Source organism: Cynara cardunculus, assembly GCF_001531365.2.
Source record: "Cynara cardunculus var. scolymus isolate 2C chromosome LG 16, CcrdV1, whole genome shotgun sequence".
Taxonomy (NCBI): Eukaryota; Viridiplantae; Streptophyta; class Magnoliopsida; order Asterales; family Asteraceae; genus Cynara; species Cynara cardunculus.
The window spans coordinates 7,410,979-7,436,791 of NC_037543.1; the positions used below are offsets into that span (position 1 = coordinate 7,410,979).

The 25,813-nt window shown below is 35.2% G+C and overlaps 4 protein-coding genes across 4 annotated transcripts in view; 2 read left to right on the forward strand and 2 right to left on the reverse strand.

The window, feature by feature from the left end:
- The first annotated feature begins 4,476 nt into the window (after positions 1–4,476).
- Positions 4,477–9,029, forward strand: LOC112529881 (pentatricopeptide repeat-containing protein At1g63070, mitochondrial-like). Its single transcript, XM_025141307.1, has 3 exons — positions 4,477–6,821; positions 7,997–8,087; positions 8,666–9,029. Exon 1 carries the CDS (start codon positions 4,812–4,814, stop codon positions 6,624–6,626), a length of 1,815 nt encoding a protein of 604 aa, XP_024997075.1. The 5' UTR covers positions 4,477–4,811; the 3' UTR covers positions 6,627–6,821; positions 7,997–8,087; positions 8,666–9,029.
- Positions 9,030–10,536: 1,507 nt separating this feature from the next.
- LOC112529400 (proteasome subunit beta type-6) lies at positions 10,537–17,377 on the forward strand. The gene is made up of 8 exons (XM_025140671.1): positions 10,537–10,742; positions 10,852–10,928; positions 12,323–12,378; positions 14,288–14,360; positions 15,092–15,203; positions 16,257–16,330; positions 16,834–16,908; positions 17,037–17,377. The coding sequence occupies exons 1-8, from the start codon at positions 10,628–10,630 to the stop codon at positions 17,166–17,168; spliced, it is 714 nt and encodes a 237-aa protein (XP_024996439.1). The 5' UTR covers positions 10,537–10,627; the 3' UTR covers positions 17,169–17,377.
- A 363-nt stretch (positions 17,378–17,740) lies between these two features.
- LOC112529404 (AIG2-like protein D) lies at positions 17,741–20,635 on the reverse strand. The gene is made up of 5 exons (XM_025140674.1): positions 20,177–20,635; positions 18,969–19,041; positions 18,268–18,360; positions 18,116–18,199; positions 17,741–18,046 (listed from the first exon to the last, which is right to left on the reverse strand). Exons 1-5 carry the CDS (start codon positions 20,338–20,340, stop codon positions 17,924–17,926), a joined length of 537 nt encoding a protein of 178 aa, XP_024996442.1. The 5' UTR covers positions 20,341–20,635; the 3' UTR covers positions 17,741–17,923.
- Positions 20,636–23,923: 3,288 nt separating this feature from the next.
- Positions 23,924–25,813, reverse strand: part of LOC112529680 (L-arabinokinase-like) — a 37,095-nt gene continuing 35,205 nt past the window's right edge. The window contains exons 26-29 of the mRNA XM_025141020.1: positions 25,165–25,330; positions 24,933–25,004; positions 24,606–24,806; positions 23,924–24,130 (exon numbers count right to left, since the gene is read on the reverse strand). Coding sequence (XP_024996788.1) covers positions 24,002–24,130; positions 24,606–24,806; positions 24,933–25,004; positions 25,165–25,330 — 568 coding nt within the window. The 3' untranslated portion in view covers positions 23,924–24,001. The remainder of the gene's footprint in view (positions 24,131–24,605; positions 24,807–24,932; positions 25,005–25,164; positions 25,331–25,813) is intronic.

Here is a 25,813-nt window from a genome sequence, read left to right on the forward strand (position 1 = left end):
AGACAAAAACCAAAATATCTTGTAAAAAAATGTTAGGACTAAAATAGTCCTAAGTTTATGAAAGTTTTATAAAGTCAATTACTTTGTATTTTATTGTAATATTCATGTAATTGGGCTTAGGACATTGGGCTTTCCTTGTGAATGTCACCTATAATTAGGTGATATAGGCTTAGAATTAGACTTAATAATTTCAATTGTTCATTCTAGTCATTCCTATGAGAGTCGATAAACTGTGTGAGAGAGATTTCAATTTCTTGCTTTCAATAATATGAATCTGACCGGTTTCATCATCTTCATCTCCAATCTCTTTCAATTATGATTTGTTCTTGATTTGTTGTTAGATCTGGGATCTACAATTGATATCAGAGCAGAATCGGTTAATTTCTATCGATACGATCATTCAATCTGCAGCAAATTCAAGTTATTTTTCTATTTTTAGCAATGGAATAATGCTCATGAACTCAGACTTCCTGTTCGATGTTTTGTTCTTAAAAGATCACAATTCACCATTGATTTCAATGTTTTGATCAAATGCCTTTTATAAGATTTGGTTATTGGTGAATACAAACTTATTTTAATCATCAAATTGAAGTTTATTTGTGAATTTTGATTAATTTGATGATTTTAGTCGACTGCACTTTGATACTGTCATATTCATCTTCATCGCTCGATAAATGTTCTTGATGAGCGATAAGGGGATTTCATCGCCCATTGAAGATTTGAAGCTAGATTGAGCGATGTAAGAGTATTCATCGACTAGAATGTAATTGTTGGTGACTTGACTTTGTAAATTATTGTTGAGCGATAACCTTTTGGACTTGGATGTATTTCTGTAAGTTTTGAGCGATAACATTTGCTCATCGCCCAAAGCTTGCCCGAAGACCAAGCTCATCATCCAGGTCATGTGCTTTCAAGTTGGTATCCGTTCAATGTTATGAGCGATAAGGGTCCTCATGGCCTAACACACCAGGCGATGAAGAGTTGCTTAGTGGGCGATGACCTTTCCTTAACAGTTTTGCCTTGTTACTTATCTTGGGCAATAATGTTGCTCGATAACCCTCTCACCAACCAAAGTTTATTGCGGTGATCCTTATATTATGAGCGATGGAAGGAAGTTTGAAGTGTATCCGCCCAAGAGATGGACGAGTACAGTCCTCTCCGCCCAAAAGGTCTGAGCGATAAACCTTGCTCATCGGCCAAGGCGTGGGCGATATGCCAAGGTTCATGCCCTCTTTGCCTAAGGCATGAACGACGAGATATCATAGTCTATGCTCATCACTCATCATCCAAGTACTTGTTCATTCGACTCTACGTGCTTATTAAGTGTGCTTAATGAGTTTCTTTGTCCAGATCACCTTGTGCTTAATAATAAAGGTGGTATTTTATCATTTCTGCCCTTAAGAGCATCTTACGACAATTTTGTCAACATTGACTTTTCAAGTCAAAATTTGATTTTTGGTCAACCATTTTGAGATTAGTGTTTAAAGCTGGATTTGAAAAGATTTCAGGACTGTTTGATTGGCCTCGGTATTTGATTGGACTAGTCAGAGTTTGAGTATCTACAACCGTTACTCTAGAGTTTTTCCTACAAGAGGCTAGACCATTGAGTGCCTTCACTCATTTCTTTTGACTTGATCAATCAGAGGTCTTGAAGGTTTGCAATCAGTGTTCTGGAGGTTATGGAAATTATTAGATCTTTGAGTGTTCTCAGTCATTCTTCTAACATGATCAATTAGAGGTTTGAAAGTCTACAATCATTGTTCTGATGTTATGGTTGTGAACTAGAGTTCTGAGTGCTTATAATCACTCTTCTGGCTGGGAATTTTGGTCTGATTCTGGTTATTCAGTCTTCTGAAAGTTTAAAGCAAATTGGCTTATCTATCTGGGTTGACTTGTTGTTCTTGAAGCTATGTGCTTAATGTTGATTCTTTTCTCCGGTTCTTAATGTCAAAGGTGTTTGCTTTGGTGCTTCAAGCAAATGTTATTACCCTAATTTATAAGCTGAATGCTTATTCAACTCGTGGTTCACTGAAAAATTCTTTGTTATAAGACTATTTGCAATGGAATGTCACGAAACTCACACTATTTTCTATCCATAAAGTTGGATGAATTAGTTGCTTGTGGGCCAACAATAATTATGAGGTTACGGACTAAAATAGGCCTAAGTTTATGAAAGTTTTATAAAGTCAATTATTTTGTATTATATTGTAATATTCATGTAATTGTGCTTAAGGACATTGGACTTTACTTTTAAATGTTATATATAAATAGGTGACATGAGCTTAGAATTAAAGTTGATAATTTCTGTTGTTCATTTTAGTCATTCCAATGAGAGTCGATTAACTGTGTGAGAGAGAGATTGTAATTTTTTGCTTTTAACAATTTAATCTGGCCGGTTTCATCATCTTCATCTTCAATCTCTTTCAATTATGATTTGTTCTTGATTTACTGTTAGATCTGAATTCTACAAAACATCATACATAAACATGAATCAATGAAAATTAAGGCTGTTAAATAAAACAAAAGTAAAAGAAATCCGCAATTACCCCATCCAAAAAAGGGATGGATAGCTTTGAGAAGAGGAAATAAAAAAGGCCTTTGCAACTCCAATCTAAAATAGCTAATTTGCTAGTTTTTTAAACATGCCGAATGACAAAGAAAAATTAAGTTTGCCCGTGACACGAAAGAAATGATAAATATGTCAGCCTAATGTTCAAACGACATAAATATCGTTTTTATGGAGATGAGGTGATTTTTGGTGTCCATAGCCCCACCAATTTACAGTCTTTTTGATGTTGGGGTTGAAGTTGCTCTTAATGTAAGTGTAATAATATTTGTGTATCTCAATAGGTCGAAAGTTTAAACCTCACTAACATTATGTTTTCGTAATTGACGAGAAAAGAAATGGAAAGAAAATAGTTTTTTTTTCTAAAATAATTTTTCATGTTATTGAATAAGAGTGAAACGAAAGAAAAAAAAATGTCATTTTTACTAATATACCCTTTATAAATATATCTTTTAGAATGAAAGATTGAGTAATTTTGTAATTATATTAATTTTTAAAAATGATTTAATGTCTTTCTTTTCCTCACACGTTTGGAAGGAAAGTTTTGTTTTAGAAGTAAATTTTCATTATTTTTCCACAACGTAAAGGTCAGAAGTATGTTCGACTTTATTTTTCGTATATATATATATATATATATATATATTGGGTGTTTGGGATTACTTATAAAAACAACTTGTTGACTTATTTCGGTGTGTCATCGGTAATAAACACTTTTGAGTGTTTGGATAAATAACTTATACCAGTGCCAAACCGGTAATAAGGAGTTTTTGAAAAAGTTAAATCCTCTTGACTTATAATAAATTGACTAGAAGGGTACTCGCGCAATGCAGCGAGATACATCTTGATTTTAATATTTCATTTTTTTTTATCTTAATTGATGTTATAATATGGTCTTATGTGATTTTGAAAAAACGATTATGTTTTTATTTTTGAATAAAATATAAATTTGAAGATATCATAAAAATATGACAAAATTATATCGATATTAGTATCAAATTAACTATTTAAAATTTCTCTTTTTTTGTTTTTTAAATAAATTTTTTTAATTATAATTTAATTTAAGTTCAATAACGAAGTAATTTATATTTGGTTTAGTAATATAATTTTCTTATAAATATAATAGTTAATTATTTTGTTAAAACTCGATAATTATCTTAATTATATTTTAGATTTTTTATATTTTAAAATGAGATGTTTATCCGCAGTTAGTTACACGAATTCAAACATAGAGCTTTAATAAATTGTACTTATACATAATTACTTGTAATCTTGAACTTTAAGTAATATGCATAAATATACAGTATTTCATGCATAAAAAATTATTTTTAAGAGTTTTTATCAAATGTTTTATAATATAGTATAAATAATTAAGTATTCTGTTAGAACTCAATAATTATCCTAATTATATTTTATATTTTTATATTTAAAATGATATGTTTATCCTGTATTTGATTATGTTTATCTGCAATTAGTTACACGAATTCAGATATGGAGTGTTAATAAGTTGTACTTATGCACAATCTACTTACAATCTTGAGTTTTAAGTAATATACATTAATAAACAGTATTTTATACATAAAAAATAATTTTTAAAAGTTTTTGTCAAATACTTTAGAATATAGTATAAATAAGTGATTTTATAGAAAACAATAAATAATTTTAAATAAACAATCAAAAACACCAAATAGTGTGGCTTAAAAAAGGAAAAAAGAAGTTTGTATACCGAGCACGAAACCTATACGGCCATGCCCCTTGCATCATTAGCAGCCTGTATACGCAAATAAGCTTTCAAGTCTTGCAATTTCATGTTGGGCAATGGCCATATATGCAAAGAATGCTCATAATCCTAGCCACTCTAATCAAGTTTTTCTTGGGGTTTTACTGTCAAGATAAGTTTTCGATTAGGGTTTATGCTTTCTTCTCCGGCAGACAGAGTGGCGGGAAAAGGTTAGAAGACCACAAACCCAAATCAATTCAACGAACCCTAACCCCTTTTCAATTTTCTTTTCTCTTCTCTTCTCTTCATCATTAGCTTCGGTTTCGATTCGTTTTTCTGCGTCCATGTCCTTATTGACTTCAGGTCTCAATTCTATGTTGTTATTCAGCTAATTACTGCAAACACATTCATACCCATTTCAATCCAGAGTACTCTTTTATCGTTAACTGCTTCAATTCATCAAGAACTAAGCATGGGTCTTTGGCCCTTGTTACACGCTAGTAATTTCTTAGTGTGGGTTCTCCAACAATGATCTTTTTCCCAGTTAAGAGAATTTGTAAAAAGGTTCAGTTTTTCTCTCAATTCATGTCTCTTTCATCATCATCATCATCTTCTGTTGTTCAATCACTAGATATGGCAGAAGAAGACAATCCCCATTGCCCAAATTATGGTGAATTGAGGACAAAAATGCAGAATTTAACCAGGTCAGGTAGTATTGGTAAAGCACTAGAGATTTTCCATCTCATGAGAAATGTATCTGGTAAGCCAACGGTATATGATTACAATTCATTGATAAATTGTTATTTGAAGTCGAATAAAGTGGGTTTACATGATCTCTGTGGGTTATACTTTGAAATGAAAAGGGTTGAATTACACCCAAATGCATCAACTTTCAATACTTTCTTGAAGGGTTTGAGTCTTCTTGGGGAATCAAAAGTTGCTATTTCAGTTATTGTGGAAATGTGTAATTATGGCTTTACGCCTTCGTTTAGTTGTTTATCGAATTTGCTTAAGAAATGTTTGGATTCCATGGAGTTAGTAGATGGACTTAGAGTGCTGGATTTGATGCTGGGGTTGAATTACATTCCCACGGAACCGAAAGTGATTTTGTTAATTAATAGCCTTAGCCGATGTGGGATGACACGTGATGCTTGCGTCGTGTTCTTTAAGCTGTTGGAGATAGGCAATTTTCAGAGTCCATATGTTTACAACCCGATATTATGGTCTTTGTGCAAGTCTGATCAGATCAGTGGTGCGTTAGCCTTTTTTTGTTCTTTAAAGAAGAAGGGTCTTGTACATAATGTGTGTTCATATACCGCTCTTGTTTATGGGTTTGGTCAAAAAGGGTTATTTAAGGAGGCTTCTGGTTGTTTGAGGATAATGGAAGTTGATGGTGGTTGCTATCCTAACATTAAAACGTACACCACGATTATTAAGTGTTTGTGTGATGGCGGAAGAATAAAAGAGGCATTATGCGCATTGGGAGAAATGGAAAAAAAAGGATTTGATCCGGATATTGTTACGTATAACATAATTCTCCGTGCACTTTCTCACAAAAATCTGGTTCTTGAAATTTACAATCTTTATCATACCATCTATCAAAAGGGTCTTTCTCCAGATAACTATACAGCTACTGCTTTTTCAGGACTACTCAAAAGGGGTAATATAGGGATTGCTCTCAATCTTTTGCGGGATATTGTATCGAGCGATAGTGATGTGGATGTTGCAGTTTATAATGTGTACCTCCATTGTTTGTTTCGTGCTCGTGAATTTAAAGAATCGTTGTTTATGATTAGTTGTATGGAAAAAGATGGTATCAAGCCAAACAACATAACATTCAACACGATTTTGAAAGGAATTTGTGAGGAGAAAACCGTGGATAAAGCTCTAGAGTTCTTTGAACGTGTTGAGTGGCCTGGAAAGCGGCCTGACATGGTATCTTTCAACACGGTGTTGTCAGTTGCGTGTAAAAGGGGCGACTCTATAATGGTTCAGACGGTTCTCAACCTGATGGAAGATGAAGGTGTTAAGCTAAATGTTGTGGGTTTCACTTGTTTAATGCAATATTTTTGCAATATTGGCAACATTAACGATTGCTTAAAGCTTTTTGAACATATGATCTCTCATGGTCCACACCCTTCAATGGTGACCATTAATACTCTTATGGTCGTTCTTTGCAAGAATCGCGAGCTTGGAGCAGCCTATCAGGTTTTTAGTAATTTAAAGAGTTACGGGTTGTCACCCGATGCAAGAACTTATGGTATTCTTATACGTGCTGCCATGAATGAAGGGAATAATCTTCTGGTGACCGAATTACAACGAAAATTTGCAGTCAATGAGTGAAGCTAGATGAACTAAATGAAAAAATGTTTCGATTAAAAAGAGATGAATATAGATCGAGCATCGTGGATAACTTGGATGAAGGATGATTGAATGGTTGCAAAAGAAGAGTTGGTGCTTCGTGGTGGAGGAAAAAACAGAGAAGATTTAAGCCGTGAGATTGGATTTCGGTGAATCTAGAAGCCTTTTTGTTAACGGGTAAGTTAAATTCATGGCATTCTTTACAAATTTGAAAAGATGAGCTATATTACATCTATGACATGCCTTCTAATTATTTGGTTTCTGTGCTATGCACCATCTATGATGATGCATGGCCATAAGCTGCAGGTTAAGGCTCTTGTGCTTCTTTAATAACATCTGCAAATCCCATCCCATATGCACTTAGGATCCCACAAAATGAACCAAACGAAACGAAACGATCCCATTATGCCCACCCGGAAGTGGGGTTTGGGGGTGGATGTACACAGAGATGACCTCCATTTCAAGGAGTAGGACGGCTGTTTTAGGATCCCATAAAATCTGTTTAGTAATACCTAATTCGTATTCAAAGAATATGTAATTTGCACGGGTGGTCCTGCACCTTAGAAGCAGGCAATCTACTTATTATCTGCTTACCACCTCCTACCCGCTTACCCTGTCAGAGATGTTTACCAAGCCCCTCTTATTGGTCCATGATGCTGACATGGTAAGCTAAGGGAGGGGCTCTTAATTGGTCAGTGATCAGTGCTAACCTAGACACCGCTCTTACCCGGTTAGCGCTTTCAAAATTTGTGTTGGTAAACGGCCCCGAAGGTAAAACAAGATGGGCGAGTCTGGTTTCTAATGCAGTAAATTCCTAAATCATCGGGTTCGGCAATGCAATTCTCTCCCCTTTTCTCTCTAACAAGTGCATTTGTTGCAACAGTAGTTACCATTTGTTGTAACAGTAGTTACCCTTAATAGTTCCCTTAAGAGGCAACCTCTGAATCGTTAAGAGGTGAATCTTGTTTGGCAAAAAAAAAAGTCTGTCTCTTAATGGTTCTAAAACCCTCTGAATGATTTTATATCATGTATCTCCCTTAACCATTAAGAGCCCTAATTTCATTGTACACAATTACCAAACAATTATATTTCATTTTGCACTATATCATGAAAGCCTTTTAATCATTCTGACCACTAAATCATGCACCAAACCATTCAGCAATTGCCAAACAGCTCCTTGAATACCAGTAGATTGATCTATATGTGTATATATCATTGGCATCATTAAACGTTATTTCAATCGGGTATATATGTGTAAACAATTCCCAGATGTAGTCTATATACTTTTGGATACTTGTACTTGGGTTTATAGAATTTCTAGTGACTTAATTCACATGTGATGTGTGCTATAGACACTGAAGTTGGTAGAGATCGCGTTGGAGATGAACTTGCATTGCAATGGTTGCATCAAGAATGTTAAGAATTGTCTCCTCAAGATTGAAGGTGCTTTTTCTATATTCTCAATTTGATTCCATCACGGTTATCTTATATTTTGTGCATTTATACTGCATGTTTAAAAGATGCTAATTTATCAATCTTGTAGCATCTGCCTAATTTTTGTGCCAGCAATCCCGTTTTGTCTCAGTCTAATATTGATCCAAATATTATGTTTTGTCATGTACTGCATACCAAACGCACCCTGATGATGATTCCAGTTGTGATTTGCTTGTCCAATGCTACTTGTTGCTTTTTACGCTCTCATTCCCACAAAAAATTGCATCGCTTGAACTGGAGCAGAGTTTAAGGACTGTTTTTGAGTATCCGAATGTCTAAAATACCGTTAGTTAGCGCCAAACTGTGGAAATCTTGATGGACAAAAATCAATGACATCAGTAATTGCAATGATGACAATGAGCATAGATCAAATTTTAGCTTGAAATTATTAATCTAAATAAATGTTAATATGGTTTGTAAAATTGAGTATCTGCTATGATATTTGTGATCTAATTTCATTTTGATTCGATATCTGATCAAACTCTGTGTTCTTTGCCCGTTCTTTTTTGTAACTCGATTATCTGCAGATCCGTAGCTGCAGAGTGATGACTTCTCAGACAATCCCCCGAACTCCTCAGATGTTGATGATGTATCAGAAGCCGGATCTTCTAGCGATGGTGGATCTCAAAATCCGAAGAAGGTAGCTGCTGGTGGCAGACCCTGACATCGTAAAAACCAAAACAAACGAACCCAGTAAATCCTACTTGGAGGTGGGGTCCTGGGAGTAAGATGTATGCAAATAGCTTTCTATAGGCTTCTCTATTTTTGTGTATATTCAATGTGAACTTTGGTTGCACAAGTAGAGCATGTATAGTAGTTGTTTTGCTTGTATAAATTTGGGGGTTGCTTATAGTGTTGAAATGTAAAACCTAGATGTAAATTAGCGAGGTTTTGGGTCGATACAATAATAACTGCTTACTTATGTCCAGAATATCGAACCATGAACAAAAAAGGCATGAACAATAAAAATAAATATCATTGTTTAATATTTAGCTCTAACCTCTGAGCTAAGCAGACTCTCAAATTGCTTTCTAGGCCAGTTTTAGAGTCATCAACAAAAATCCTTATCCACTTGGAAATGGTGGATAATTAGCTAGAGGAGCGGGTACGAGAATGATCAATAAAATAAAGTTTTTGAATCAAATTGTATATTTTCAGATAAACCAGTTACAGTAAGACCTGCAGTATAATTATTTATAAGATTAAAAAAAAGTGTTTAGGGGTCAACCTGACCCAATATTCTATAATTCGTAAAGAAAACTACTAGTTTTACTTGATATGTGACGTATCTTTTTTACCCACTCCAGTTATTATTAATAGGAATTTATTAGTTTGTACCGTGATTTAATTATGTTCATTTTAAGGTTTTCTTAATTTTTTTTCAATAAACTTATGTTAATTAATACATTTTTATTGAATAGGCATAATGTTTTATGATAATTTATAGCTTTTTATGATAAGTAATAGCATAAAAAAATATAAATTAATGTTGAATATATATTAAAAGACGAAAAATTAAATAAGACCTACTTATCTATACTATATTATAAAGTATTTGATAAAAACTCTTAAAACCATTTTTTATATATGAATCACTATTTATTGATGTATATTACTTAAAATTTAAGATCGTAAATTGTACGTAAGTACAACTTATTAAGCTCTATGTTTGAATCCGTATAAATAACTATAGATAAATATAAAACGTTGTTCTGGGGGGGATCATACCTGTTGGTAGCGGCTTCAAAAATAAACCTAAGCACATTCCTAACGACATTCCTAACGACATTGCCTTGGAACTCAAAAAAAAAAAAAATCTATAGGATAAAGTTATTATTTTAAATATGAAATTAAAAATATAATTAGAATAATTATTGAACTCTAATAGAAAAACTTAGTTATTATCTTCATTAAAAAATAAATTACTTCGTCATTAAACCTAAATTAAATTATAAAATAAAAAATTGAATTAAAGTCATTACATAAAAAATGAAAACTTTTAAATTTTTTAAATTTTATGATATCTTCAAATTTATATTTTATTAAGAAAAATATTATTATTTGCTCAAAACCACGTAAATCCATATTATAACATCAATATAGACCAAAAAAGAAAACAAAACAATAAAATTGAAATATATCTTATTATATTGTGCGAGTATCCTTCTAATAAATCTTTTAAATATTTATAGCTTGTTTTGATGAGTTTATATGAAAACATAACACGTTGATGAATCAATTAATTGGATGAAATATTTAAGCGGGGGTTGATTGTGGAATATAATGTAGTGTAGGGGGTTTATTCAACAAATCGAAAGTGTGAGGGGGTAAATTGAGAAAACATCATAAGTTGAGGGGTGGATAACTTGTTGTAAAAGTCAGGATGCTACTCCCAAATCGGTAAAAGAGAAGAGAAGCAACAAATTGCTACAACTACAAGCTAGGGCTTTTTTCTTCATTGCTTCCGAGAAACCTTTGCCAGTACAACTATGGATCACGATGCTACTGCGGATGTTAACGCTCCTCACTCCATGGGAACCACGATCATCGGTGTTACTTACAACGGCGGAGTTGTTCTGGGCGCCGATTCCCGAACCAGCACCGGTAAAATGAGCTCTCTTTTTTGTCATTTATACACAGACAATACCGACCTTGTTGGTTTATTTGTTTTAATCTTTATACTGTTTTATTGGCTAAATATCCTCTTAATTAGGGATGTATGTGGCCAATCGAGCGTCTGATAAGATCACACAGCTGACTGACAATGTCTACATATGTCGCTCTGGATCGGTATGTTCTCTAGTGCTTGAATTTTGTTGTTCTTGCTATAATTGTGCTTTATAATTCATAGGTTTAGTTGGTGAGTATGCTTATCATTGCAGATTAGACATTAAATCGTTGTTGATATTCTTGATTTCGTTACGTTGTCTGTGTGACTCTATCTGAAAGTGTGGCCCAAACCGAACTTTTAACGTCATTGGGGCATAATACCAACCAAGTTATGATAGAGTTCAACAGCGAGTCAGCGACAATATTTTTATGAACACCTAGTTGTCATCCTTAAATGAACCCCAAAAGAAATTATAAAGATAAGAAAACACAACAAAAGAATAACATAAAGAGGTTAGCCCTTAAGGTCTCTGGACATGGATAATGTTCTTATGTGCATTCCTATTTGTAGTGAACCCCTTTTGGTTCTGGTTCGGTCTGGTTTGGACCACTGCAGAGTCCTATGTGTGACTGCCTGGATAGTTTGTCCTTTTTTGCTTCTCATTTTGGGCACATACGTGGTATGTCCATCTTTTGCCCATCTTCCTTTGGATGCAAGCATTGATCTTGATATGCCTTCATGTCGTTGTATAAAACTTAGCTTTAAGCTCTTATCTTGTGACCCATAAGCATGATCCCTTGATAGTTTGTACAATTCTTAAAAAAATTCTAGTGATATTTGTGTCACAGAACAAGTTATTGTTTGTTTTGCATATTTGATTGTAAGCTTGTATTTCATTTTGCAATCTGAAATGGTCAATCTCAACTTCTCAAGGCTGTGAGAAGAAGATGGAATGAACTTAACCGTCTTTGACAAAAGAAGACAATTATGAGAGTGGAGAAGTTCACTTCAAGTAGTTCTTTTTCACTTGATATGTGTCTTACAATGAAATGTCCAGTTCTTTACACATTTGGTTTTTCATATGATTGATCCCCTTTTCAGTTTGAATTGTTTGGCTCATATTCCTTATATATTTGTGTAGGTATTATATTCTGTTACATCAAGGGTGTGAGACTTGAGTACCTGGTTTATTAATGACCTTACTGTCTGTCGGGCTAAATTATTGTAATGAAATACTTAAATTGGAACTCATTAATGATAATATTGTAGATCAGATTCGAACACACAGCCTTTTGTGTTACTGCTATAAGAGAGTAAGTATATCACATGCCAGGCCAATTCCTAGAAGGCTAGTAGAACAATTGCATGTTTTTCTACCAAAGGCATATAAATTTTGGCAGAGCGTGGATTTTTGGGGTTTAAATAAAATATGTATCATTAAGTTTCAAACTGTAGATTGGTTATTAAGTGCAATGACATGTGGGAAACAGGGGCAGTTGTCCCTGATGTACAAGCGCTAGATCTTTCTTGGGGAACACATTCAAAGTTAACAAATGGCTTGTTGGTTTTGCAGGCCGCAGATTCTCAAATTGTCTCGGATTACGTTAGATATTTTCTTCATCAGCACACGTGAGTAGATTACTCATTGCTTCTTCTTGCTCTTATATTGGTTAAATGTTGAGCTAAATGTCTGTATGTCTGTATGCGCTACTAACTCACATGTTACTGTATGCACTACTGAATCGTATGTTCTTTATACGAGTATAAGTGGCAATTATCGTAGGTATTCTTTCTCCTAGCAATTCTAGGTTTCTAGCATGGTTTATTATGAGAGACAATTTATTGGTGACAGAAGGATAACATGAGGCGACATAATCTTTCTTTCTCTTCAAGAGAAACCAGCCTTGAGGTGGAATGGGGATTGGGAGTCTCGAACTTCGATAGCATTTATGTATTGGTGCTTATTACAAGCATGTCTTGTAAGGGTGTCTGCACGAAGATGCTACTCTTTGTTAATGGATAGAACATTCATAGTTATGAAGCTAATATATGAAGTTGCGATTGAGCCTGAATTACAAGTTGAGTTTTCAACATATCCATTCATATGTGAATCATGTCTGTCATTTTTCTTGAGAAAGAACTATCAAAGCAGAACTACATTGGCATTATGCTTTTGCCCAACTCAATCTGATTTATACATGTACAGTTTGTAGTAAGCAAACGGGCTTAGAGATGCTTTCTGGAAGTATAAATGCAAAAGTTGGAAAAAGCCTTTACACATTTGTTTCTTTCGACATGAATCATGGGCCATGTTCTCTTCTCTCCGTCTCCCTCAGTTTCTATTTTTGTTTGTATGTTTCAGATTGTATATTTTAAAATAGTATTATGAAAATGAACTTTTTTGTACTTCTGTAGACAAACAATATAGCATCTTAAGTGTTCAGAATGAAGATGCTTTTCTCTACCTTCTTCTCCATCCCAAGTCTCTTGAGAAGTTTTTGTTTTATTTTAAACAGAAAAAAATAAATTTTGTATCTAAGAGATAAAAGAAAAACACTGTGATTAGAGCATGACGTATTTCTTGTCGGTTTGACACTATGGGAAAAGGGATATTCTTAAAAAGGAAGAAAAGAGGGAACCATGGAAAGAAAAAATCTCTCGTCAAGTGTCTCCTGAAAACGTGGTTGACTTTCTTCCATTTTCATGGATGGATAGTTAACCCAACTTATAACTTGGGCACAGTCGAAGAATGTGTATTTCTGTAAAGAGTTCAAAAGGAAGGTGGGATGAAAATCACCAAATTGCTGTGTGTTATCTTCTGTCTTCAAAAAAAGGATTTAGCCCTAGGAAAAGATATAGATATTGGTGACAGTGGACAGCAATACAGTAGACTTAGTAGATTTTGAGACTAGTGGCCATAAACCTCTTTATCTATATGACAACTGTGGTCCTCGAAAGCAAATGATTGTTATGGTTTGTGCTTGGAACATTATATCAAGAGAGTAGGCCTAATGACATACAAGGAGGGAAAGGACGGGTTGCAAGAATGCTAAGGAGAATATAAAGGGGATCCTCTTTGAATTGAGATGTTATCCAAATCATGCAAAACTTTCAGGATAACCAGACATCAAATTTTTTTATTAGTAAAGTTAGATAGCCACACATGTTTCAAATTTGAGAAACTAAGACTTGCACATGAAGATAAGTTGCATATGATGTTTCAAACCTGCTTGATTTGGCATTATAGAACCCTACTTATTTTTATACATATTTGAATTAATCTCTGCATGAGATAGTCACCCGCTTGTAATTTCTAGGTGGCATAAACCTAAAGCTTTGGAGTTGCAATTTTTCATAGTTTTGTGGGCTTTAACTATTTTTGTGGCATTTATGATAAGTGGAGTCTCATTTGTCTTCTTTGGCAACTATTGCACCTGTTTTTTCAGAGAATCTGTCGATCCGCTTGAGTTGTATGCATGATAGTAGATTTAAATTTCAAAAGTTGAATTCATCTTTATTGACCCGTGTTTTTCAACAGGATTCAGCTGGGTCAACCTGCTACTGTGAAAGTTGCTGCTAACCTTGTTAGACTTTTATCTTACAGCAACAAGGTTTGAATTCCTTTTGTTCTCTGATTGCTAGCATAATGCTTGCTTCGTTTACTAACAGTTTTGGTTTAGACTTGATCATATGTGAACTCAATCAAACTAAATGGCAAACTAATTCAATATGTTGATAAGAGAGACCAATTAGAAGTATTGAAGTATCAGAGTGGGACCTAATCTATCCGAATTTAGTTGTGAAGTTGATGACACAATCGAAATTGCTATTAATGAAACTAAGAACTACATTCTTGTAGAATCTACGACTGTTTCTGGAGTAACCTGATGGGGAGAGATTTATGCAGTTGACCTCAATATATTGGAACAACATAATTTTTACCTTGTCCAATATCATCTCTTCCTTGTGTGTCGGTTATGGTGAAGAATGTTCCCAAGGTCGAGGGTGGTCAAACCCTATGTGCTGTCTTTTTTTAATATATATATATATATAATTTTTTTTTTATCATTCGCTGGTTACTCTTCTTGCCTCTGATGATGATGGCACATTTATACACAGAGGTCATTGTAAAAAAATTAAATTTTCTAAGGAAGAGTTAAATTCATCCATCTCTTCTATTGACTGAATTTGGTTATTACATGTTAATATTTTCTTCCTAACACTTCATGCCTTTATATGTGACTTGCTAGATATATATTTTTACCAATCGATTCATAGTTGCTATGCTTTGCTGAATTTTCATTTTGCTAAACATTCTTTTTATTGTTTCATAACTTCACAGAACATGTTGCAAACCGGTATAATTGTTGGGGGTTGGGACAAATATGAAGGGGGGAAAATATATGGGATCCCTCTTGGTGGAACAGTTATTGAGCAGCCATTCGCGATTGGAGGTTTGTTTGCATTTTCTTTTAACACACGTTGCCCGTCCGCCTGATACTTATGGGCAATTTATTAATTCATTATTAATTGACCGTTAGGTTGTGTATATAAACCTTTCTTTACCATTTTCTTGTCTCAAAAGCAAAATTATCTCACAGGATATGAACGGGCCTGTTAAATTCAACTAGGGTTGTAAACGAACTGAACGAACACGAACGGAAGCTTGTTCATGTTCATTCGTTTAACTTAACCAAACAAACGAACGAACACGAATGGTAAACGAATGAAAATCTTTKTGTTCGTGTTCGTTCGTTTAGAAATCAGGTGTGTTCGTGTTCGTTTATGTTCGTTCGTTAACATGCTAAGCGAACATAAACGAACGAACATAAACGAATGGGCTAAACGAACATAAACGAACGGGCTAAACGAACATAAATAAATACTATTTGAATTCAAAGTAAATAAATAAAAGATTATATATTAAATTTAATATATAAACGAACATAAACGAATGAATATAGACGAACGTAAACGAATGGTAAATGGACGAATGTTCACGAACATAAATGAACGAATGGGACTCTTGTTCATGTTCGTTCGTTTAACTAAACAAAAAAAAATTTGTTCATGTCCGTTCATTTATTAAATAAACGAACTTCCCGCCGAACGGTTCACGAACAGTTCGCTGAACGATTCGGTTCGTTTACAGCCCTAAATTCAACCCCTAAGCTTTCAAGTCTTTTATGCCACTATCATGTCAAACACTATGCCTGTTTTTGAAAATGGCATCATCATTTCTAACTATGTTTTTTATACCCTAACATTGTATATTTCCAACTTCATTGGTGTATGTTAATACTTGATATCAATAAGATTACAGTTAACATTACATATATTGGTTAGAACATATCAAGTATGGATTCTTAGGAGTGAAGGGAGGAGAAGAGAAGTTATATTATATACTTATGTTAGTTATATACATGCAAAGCACTTCCATTTCTATCCCATAATGAGTTTCTGGTACCGTAAATTTCGGGTTGAGCTCAGTGGTTAATGTTTTGCAGGATCTGGATCCAGTTATTTGTACGGGTTCTTCGATCAAGCCTGGAAGGACGGCATGACCAAGGATGAAGCTGAGGTAACATCAAATTTATATAATGTCATGTCTGACCACGAATAAGCAATCGCCATGTACACCTGATAAGAGTTTCTTGTTCATTTAAACTTATTATGCTTTTAGGGTGCAACTAGGGTCTGTAGAAACTTAAAACCTTTAGGGTGCATTTGGTATGTGGACTTGACTGGAATGAATGGCATGGGACTGGACATGCCAGGGTGAGATAGGTAGGTGAAAGAATTGCGAAAGGTTTTAGGGTTTTAAATTGACATGGGTAGTTTGGTAATTTACCGAACTTGTTTCTATCTCCTTGATTTTAGTTTTGCCTATTTTGGTGGCACAGAAAAGCACTCAGTCCTGGTCTAATGTCGTGCCAAATGTGGAACAACAAATTTTTGTTCTGTCCTGCGTAACAAATGCACTTTTAAGGGGTAACGTCATGTGATAGATATAAAAATGAGATCCATACATAAAAATAGAAATGCTGGAACATGTCTTTTGAGGCTAATTCGTATTTGTTGCAGCAACTGGTGGTGAAGGCTGTTTCACTTGCCATAGCACGAGATGGTGCTAGTGGGGGTGTTGTTCGCACTGTCATTGTAAGTTCCTTTGGATACATACACCTATATAATGAAAACAACGAAATGTATATAAATTTGAGAACCCAAATGCATCTTTAAGTAGGTTGGTATCTCTCTGATGGATGCATATTTTGTGTGTTGTGTAGATAAACTCGGAGGGGGTTACAAGGAACTTCTACCCGGGTGATAAGCTTCCACTGTGGCATGATGAACTGGAGGCACATGATTCGTTGCTCGACATTCTGAACGCTTCAAATCCCGAGCCAATGAGCACTTAGAAAGACTTGTTGATTGTCGAATTTGATCCAACACCAAACACAACTAGTCTGGAATGAATGCAATTGAACCGTTGGTCCTAGTAGTAATTATTTCCAGCTAGTGTACTCCTGATTACAGAGTTTGCTTTTTTTGGTTGAAGTTTCAGTTGGAATCCTCATCTCGTGTCCATTTTGGCTTGGATTTAGTATGATCCATCTTTTTTTATTAATCTGGATATCCAACCCGCTATGCGAGATGACTAATCCCAGGACAACCACCTGCTTTGCAGATAGTCTGGAGTCACCACATTTGAACCTCCGTGGTCGCAAGAGGATTTTTATTCCTCATTGGATTTGAACCTGGAACCTCCTGGTACATTTGAACTTTGGAGCCAAGCTCAAACCGATCAGACACTGTGATTTATGATCCATCTTTTCCATTTTTGTTTCTGCCTTTCTTCACATTACTTCATGATAAAAAAAAGTGATCGGTAAACTAAAAACTATGACGAATGAGGCATCTCTTTGATTGTTTTGTGATTTTCGCAAGTCTTGTGACGAACATTAATTTGATCATACCAAAGACATCTGAATTCCACTAGTCGAAAACCCATATTGAGGTCAGTCAGATTGGACTGAATTATTCATGTTCATTGCAAATGCAAAGTCAGGTTTTCTATTATCGTTTATAAACCAAACTAACTCAGTATATCTCACTCAATAGCAACCTAACGATGATCATTCGCTAGCAGCAACATTCAACTGGAAAGATGCCATCATTCTTTGTGCCTATTATTATAGTAGGATTCATAGGTTGCAACCCTTGGCTTAGAGTCATGTTCCTCCACAAACCCCATTGTCATATTCACAAAATCTTTCATCTTCGATTCCTTCCATGCCTACCAAAAAAACAAACATTAAATCGCTCCTGAAACCACGATTTTAAGTTGTGTAGAATCATAAAATACCTCGAAGTCCCATTCTCCATATAAATTGGGGTCATCGGGGTTGGCCCATACGTACGTGTAAGCCTGTAACGCATCAGACATATCCTGCAAACAGATCATGCAAGTTGGTTTTCGCTACCATTTTGTAGATGATAATGGTTTCATGTACCTACCAGCAAAGAAACATCAACCACCCTCTTTTCATACTCCACGTCCTCGAATTTATCCAGAATATCTAATTCTGCGGCAGTAATCCCCAATAAGACCTGCAATCAAACGACTAGAAAGCATCGTAAAAGCACACCATGTGTATGTACCGATGTGTTGGGGCCCCCCTGCAATTTGGTCATTTACTACTCCATCTCAAAATAAGTGTCCACATTTCTATTTTAGTTTGTCCTAAAATGAGTATCCATTTTCAAAACTAAGTGGCTACTTTCCAATTCTACCCTTAATTGTTAGATGGAGAAATTCATCACTCTATTATTAAGGGTAAAATTGTCATTTAATTGATTAAAAAATGTAATAATTACATATCGAATATCAAATTAAGAGAATCTTAGGCACCAAAATCATTATCACAAATATTTTGTAACGATGATGATGGGTAAACGAATAACTGTAATCTGACTTCAATAAAATAATTCTTTTTGCAATTTCCATGGGATCGAGCGACTATTTAAACACATATCGAATATCATAACATTGTTTTCGAGAATGAGACACTATACATGGCATTGTATGAATGATGTCTAGCTGCCAATGACTTTCATATAGGCAAGTAATGAGTTCAGATACAAACATGTGATCTTCATATTAAGGACGACTGAATGACCATAAGACGGAGGCTACATGAAATGGATAACGAACATACCCTCCCTGTAACTTTCTTGTTTTCTACAGGTAGAATCGCAGGATACACACGGCCTTTGATGCTAAATCTATGACTGCAAACAACAAGACATTATATATGAGTATCAAATGTTATACCAGGTTATCTCTGAACTATCTATCCACAACAAGAAGATGAAGGACTACAATTATTGCCTCAACATTCTACAAACTTCGATCGAAATGATGGAAGGGCCCATGATCTCTAAAATGTAGAAGATGGCTTAAGAGGTTGGTATCAGCTGCTTATGGTGACCCTCTACATTTCAAACCTTGATGTAGCTAACATAACAAATGTTGAGTTTAATGCAGATAGCTAAAGCTGTAGCCTGTAGGTCAGGATCAATCTATATTAATTAAGAAAAATTAAACTGAACTCATGATTTGATACTTAAATCCTTATTGAGTTCCCGTGAGACCACCTATTTTGGTGAGACCCGTATGACCAGATGTGAAGGCACAAAAACACACTGAACCTTTCACAACAAAAACACTGTGAATGTACAAAAACAAACCTTCACAATGTTTTTTATCCCTTCAAAGTGTTTTGCTGTGAAGGTTCAGTGTTTTTTTTTGTGGTGGTCTCACATGATCCCAAGTCTAGCCTCGGATACACAAATTGACTTTGCATGCTGTTGCGAACAGAATAAGAAAAAAAAAGGAACTAATAAATCAAATCCTTATGCAACCTGCTTTTATTTTTGATTACTCAATTTTCAACATTGTCCTTCAATTAAATGACCTTTGAACCCTTGGATTAGATCTACAATTTGACAATCTGAACATTCATAAATGCCACGAGACTTCTCAATAATCACAAAATTGCCGCCTTGCAACTTTAAACCATTAAATCATTAGCTTATAAAGTTGATCAATTAACATAAATTGGTCTTACGGGTTTCACGAAAAACCCTTGGTCTGATGTAAACCCAACCCGCAGGTTCATTTAGGAAAACTTAAATAGTTTAAGAACCACCTTTCTTCAGAATTCCTTAATCATTCATCCATGAATACTGGAAAAAAAAGGTGGTTCTGATTTCCTAAATGGAACTCCCTCTAGGTTTGATTCGTTGCAAGTCTTCAACAGGAAATTCTAAACACGAAAACATAAAATTCAAAGCCATATGAACACGAAAATAGATTCAATCAACAGAACACATTATTGAGAGATAGAGAGATCGAGACACTGACTAGCCGTGAAGGGTGGAAGGGGAATTTTGAGGAATGCGACGAAGGAGGACACGAACGACGTCGTCGGCTAATAGGCTGCCGTAAACGAAGACATTATATCCACAACTGCTACTTGCATTACCACCGCTGCTTACTCCTACTGGAACCGAATTCGCCGACGCCATGCTGCGATTATTGCTCAGATAAATAATCCGTGACGATCAATCAAATCAACAAACAAATTCGATGATCGAAAAAGATTCGCAAAGCTTGGAAGAATTGGCCATGGCTGATTGGTTACATGACAAAATTCATCTCTGAAGAATTTCACCAACAGCCCTATAGTTTCCCTCATCGAACATTCAGTCACCCCCGTTTTTTAGGGTTTACTTTTGATATCTTCAATTATAACATCAACAGTGTGGTTTTCGACAACTTTTTGGAAGGTTTTTTAAAAATGGAAACTCTAAAAGAGAGTGAAGTTTTTTCATGAAAGGTTTCTCGTGAGGTTTCAGTAAGCGGTCGTAATTGCACCATGAATGGCTTTTTCTTAGATGAGTTTTAACTTTTTAATTTTTTTTATAGAGTTTTGTATTTAATCGGTTTTATTTATTAATATAGTTAATAAATAAAATAAAATAAACATCGTCTTTTAGCCGTCAAAATGACACCTTCCCCTCTAAGAGATGTACCTCGTCCGGATCAATGCAGGTAGTGATGGCCAAAAATCGGTCATAATCGGTCTCAGGGGCTGTTTGGCAGTTGCTGAATGATTTAGTGCAGAATAGTTAAGAGGGTCAGAATGGTTAAGTGCTGAATGAAATAATGTTGTTTGATAACTGTTCTCTGAATGACAATAAATTACCATTTTAACCCTCATCAAACAAAAACCCATTAATCCAAACCAACAGATATGCTTTTCCTTTAAATTCAAGTGACGGGTTCGATTTCAAACAACCAGGTATGCTTTTCCTTTAACTTCCCACTCCATCGAAGGGTCTTGACACGAACAGGGATGGTAGAGTTTGATTTAGGTTTTTGGGTTGGGTTTGATTTGCATACTATTAACTTACTGAGGTCGCCGGCGATGGAGACGATGGAGGTCGCCGACGATGGAGACGATGGAGGTCACCGGCGAAAACCGGCCGAAGTGGGGAAGGGGACGAAGGCGACGGGTTCAAGAGATCCAGAGATGGTGAAGACGATGACGGTCAAAACAGAGAGATCGTAGATAGGGGCTGTTTGTCGGCCGGTTGTCGTCGGTGACGGAAAATGGCAACGAACAAGGGAGTGGAGACGGCAGTGGGTAGAGAGAGTACGAGGCGGCAGCGATCGTAGGTCTGGAGGAGGGGCTGTGAGCGATGTGTGAGGATGATGGAAGAGAGGGCAAATATGGAAAAAGAGAAGTCTGAATGGTTGAGAGACCCCTTAGATGCAAAATGGTTAAGAGGGAAAATGTAACCATTCAGAGCCTTATTTTTTTTTTTGCCAAACACTCCTCACCTCTTAGCGATTAAGAGGTTGACTCTTAATGTCACCATTAAGAGCCAAACAAACAGCCCCTGAGGGTTCTTCACTACCGGTTATGATCGCCATAACTGATCATGGCAGAACTGGAACCGGTCCTGGTCGAAAATGGTAAGACCGGCCATGGTTCTTCACAACAGGTTATGATCGCCGGTCCCGACATTAAAAAATATTTTTTAATTTTTTTTCAATGATATATATTTTTAATACATTATAAAATTTGTAATTGGATCACTCAAATACACTTTAAAAATGTGTTTTATTATAATTAAAATTACATTGTTTTACAAAAATACATTATTTAAAATTATTTGAAAATACATTTATTCATCACTCATCATCGGTATCTCATGTTGGATTGATTCGAAGAGTTCCGGGGTCTTGAATTCTTCTAATAGTTTCTTGGTCATCAATGTCGAGTTCCTCATCATCGTTATATTGTGAGTAAGTGTCGTCGGTATCGGTAGTTGGCGGCGTGCTTAGTCTCATGGTGATTTCATTTTCTTCCACTGCTTCAAACTCCATCTCTAATGATGTCGTGTGTTGAATTCTATCAACGTTATCCAAATAATCCTTCAAACAGATGCAACACTCCAAGGACTCCGGGCTTAATCTTGTCCGACGTATGGAAATGATCCTGCTATTAAGAGAAAAAGCAGACTCCAAGCTTAATTAATCTTGTCCGAAGTATGGAAATGATCTTGCCATTAAGAGAAAAAACAGGCTCCAAAGTTATGGTAATAGCTTGGATTGTTAGTATATCACATGCGATGCATGCCAAAACCGGGAATTGAGGTTGTTTTTGTTTCAAAAAATTTGATAGAGCAATTTTTTCAAAATCTTCGACATCATTTGCGGAGCATGCAGCCATAAAGTTAGTATGCACATACATATTTAATTCACACAAATCGTTATTAAATCGACTTCTTTTACTTGATTCATCTGAAACCTCGTTCATTAAATTAGTCATAAACTATTTCCGACTTTGTCGATGACCATTAGAAGAAGAACTAGAAGCCGCAAACCCACAATTGGTTTCTTCCTCCATAAAAATGTTTGTAATGATCAAATAAATCTTGAAAATTACGATTAAACAAACGTTTTTGTTTCATTGAAAAATAATTATCCATAGCCGTATCTAAACCAAAAGCCACACATATTTGTGTAATTAAAACTTTAACATCGATAACATTTAAATACGAGTTTAACGCTAAGCTTTTACTACGATCCTTGTAGATGATACTTGGTATTCTATACCACTTTATTACTTGAAAGACGGTATTGAGACTAATTATATATTTGCTTTTGGTCTTGATTACTAAGTCTGTGGGTGTATAAAAGCTCTTGTCAAGTTTTGGCGCCTTTGTCGGGGATTGACAAGCTAAAAGTTCTTTTTTAAGAGTAAAATAAAAGATTTAATTTTTCTAACACTGTTTGAATCATTTGGAAGCGGTGTATGCCAATGATACACCACATGGAGTTTCTCGAATTTGATCTTGATATTGAGAGAACATTTCGCCAAAGAAAGAGGGCACAAAAAGCATTTTTGTTCTATTCCCTCCCAATATGGCGTTACTTCTCCCACTTATTGCAGATCCGCCACCTCAGCCACCACCGCTTTGGAAAATCGACCACCTGATTTTATACCACAATTTCAGGATTTTCCACAAGGACCACCAAATCAAGATGATGTACATGATGATACAAAATCTAAAAATAATGATCAACCAAGGGTTCAAACCCCAAATATAATTAATCTTGTAAATTTTAAAAATGGAAAAATCATCGACTATGATATCCCTGATTTTGAGCAATTGAACTCAAGGATAATTAGGCTTCATATGACACCAATACAGATCCGCTTATTGTAGATGCGCCACCTTAGCCGTTTTCATGTCTTCTTATTTTGACTATGTTCTCATCTAGCCGATGGAACTCCAAGTCTCCAACACGCAACCTCCAATGGAGGCTAAACTCGCACAAATTGTCCTAGAGTGTCGAGTCCGTAGAGTGGTAGACCTTGGATTCTGATATCAAACAACAATATGTGGAAACGCCAGATTTACTCTCCGAAAGATCCCTTGAGGAGAGAAAAAATGTTGCAACATATATAGAAACGTTATGGTTCAAGTCTAACCGATACATGACTCTAATAATTAAATTACACTAGTTAATGTGTCAAAAATTTATTCTTAAATATATAAAAATCTGAAGAATTCATACAAGAAGTGGAACATAAAATCGTACCTACAAGACCCAAGGATTTTATTTTCTCAAGAATATTGATGGATTTAAACTAAATAAAAAAAATCATTTTTTTTATTTCTTATTTTGCTTGGGAATGACACGACTGCGGATTTTTAAATAACCAAATTTTCCGGCACCGGGTGATGAACCCTCAAACACAAATGGCTTGTAACCTGTTGCATTTTGGTAGCTCTTTTGAATCTGCACATAAAGAAATAAATCCATCATGGTATCACAAGAACACAAGTAAATAATCAAGAATCATGCATGAAATAGTTATAATACATGCATGAACAAAATTATTTCAATTTTCTTTTACCAAAAGACCATTGGTCTAGCATACCCATATCCCAATCTTCTTGGAGACCAGCGGTTCAAGTCTCACCAAATATGACAAATATAGTGAGTTTAATTTTCATTTATATATATATATATATATATATATATAAAAGCCCGGCCTAAAGGTCATCAAACCTTGCTACTGAATAATCTAATAGAAAAATTTGTATCTAAGTAGACTCGAACTTGCAACCTTTCAATTTGCCACGCAACTAAAGTTGTTTTTGCTGAAATTTTGTTCATATTTTGTTTCTTTGAGAGGGCATTTTTGGATGTTTTTACCCGGGGGCATAAAAAACCTAAGGATCGGTATGTTGCGGATAAAAAGTAAACTAACCTGAGTGATATGTTGGTTGCTTTGCACATTATTCTTGCCAAGGACACAAATGGTGCCACCAGAGCCACCACCAGTGATCTTTGCCCCATACAACGTTCCCTCCGTCGGCGTTGATCTACTGTGCTGCATTTCTTGCACCAATTGAATAAGCCTGTCCGTCCCATCCGATCCTAATCCACAAGCACTGTAGCTATAGTGACACTGCATGCATAATACATCAATATGATTATTCTCATATATCAGCATAAACATTTTCTATCTTTAAAAAGATGCTCAATGGGTCAGTATATATATCTATAACTTAATGATTGTTTGTGTAACAAGTACCTGATACAATAGTTCTCCAAGAGCAATCAGTTGCTCCTCTGATGGAGATGATGTTAGTAGTGCTTTGAAGGCCTGCCCACATTGTTGTTTTAAAGATTATATATATATATATATATATATATATAGAGAGAGAGAGAGAGAGAGAGAGAGAGAGAGAGAGAGAGAGAGAGAGGGAGAACATGTGTATGAAAATGAAAAAGAAAAGAAAAAGAAATTCAAATTACTAACTAACCTTCACGCGGAAATTCTCATATATGGGATGTCTAGTAGCTGCTTTGACTGCATAAGCACGTTTCCCATCGATCACTGTGGCTGAATCATTATGATCCTTATACTTTTTCAAAAACTCTTCGCCGGACAGAGATTTGGGTAGATTCTTAGCGTATATATGTTCAAATCTGCAAGGAATGAATAAGAAACTTACAAACTTATGCTACATGCATGAAACTAATGAAGACTGATGCTTCCATAAATGCATCATTAAGGATCACTTATGCATAACAACATAAGCCTTAGAAAGAAGATGCAAGTATATATATGCAAGAATTTCCTTTGAGCTAGGGATGTCTATTTAATACCTAGTTTCCTTCTTTTACGTTTATCGCTCACAAAATAAATATAGACTCGATTGTCTAGACGGCTAGACCATCCAGACCCATATCTTGGGTTGATCTCTACCACTATCAAAATGATCTCTTATCGACAGTGGTCTCCTTCTAGTATGTGCATATGAAGGTCTTCAACTGAACAAACCACCTCAAAGAGTGCACTTCTTCCCTTTGGTTTAACCCAACCTTTTCTCTAGTCTTATCCATCATTGTGTCAGAGTCCCACATTGGCTAGACACGGTCCCTTTCTCCTCTATATATGTTGGAACCTTT

What these genes read in the sequence shown, in the direction of transcription:
- LOC112529881 (XM_025141307.1), top strand. Translation starts at nt 4,812, where the DNA reads ATGATCTTTTTCCCAGTTAAGAGAATTTGTAAAAAGGTTCAGTTTTTC.
- LOC112529400 (XM_025140671.1), top strand. Translation starts at nt 10,628, where the DNA reads ATGGATCACGATGCTACTGCGGATGTTAACGCTCCTCACTCCATGGGA. An exon ending in CGATTCCCGAACCAGCACCG is followed by an intron (nt 10,743 to 10,851) that starts GTAAAATGAGCT and finishes CCTCTTAATTAG; the next exon opens with GGATGTATGTGGCCAATCGA. An exon ending in TTTTATCTTACAGCAACAAG is followed by an intron (nt 14,361 to 15,091) that starts GTTTGAATTCCT and finishes ATAACTTCACAG; the next exon opens with AACATGTTGCAAACCGGTAT.
- LOC112529404 (XM_025140674.1), bottom strand. Translation starts at nt 20,340, where the DNA reads ATGGCGTCGGCGAATTCGGTTCCAGTAGGAGTAAGCAGCGGTGGTAAT. An exon ending in CCTTCCACCCTTCACGGCTA is followed by an intron (nt 19,042 to 20,176) that starts GTCAGTGTCTCG and finishes TGTTGTTTGCAG; the next exon opens with TCATAGATTTAGCATCAAAG. An exon ending in ATGGAGAATGGGACTTCGAG is followed by an intron (nt 18,047 to 18,115) that starts GTATTTTATGAT and finishes TTTTTTTGGTAG; the next exon opens with GCATGGAAGGAATCGAAGAT.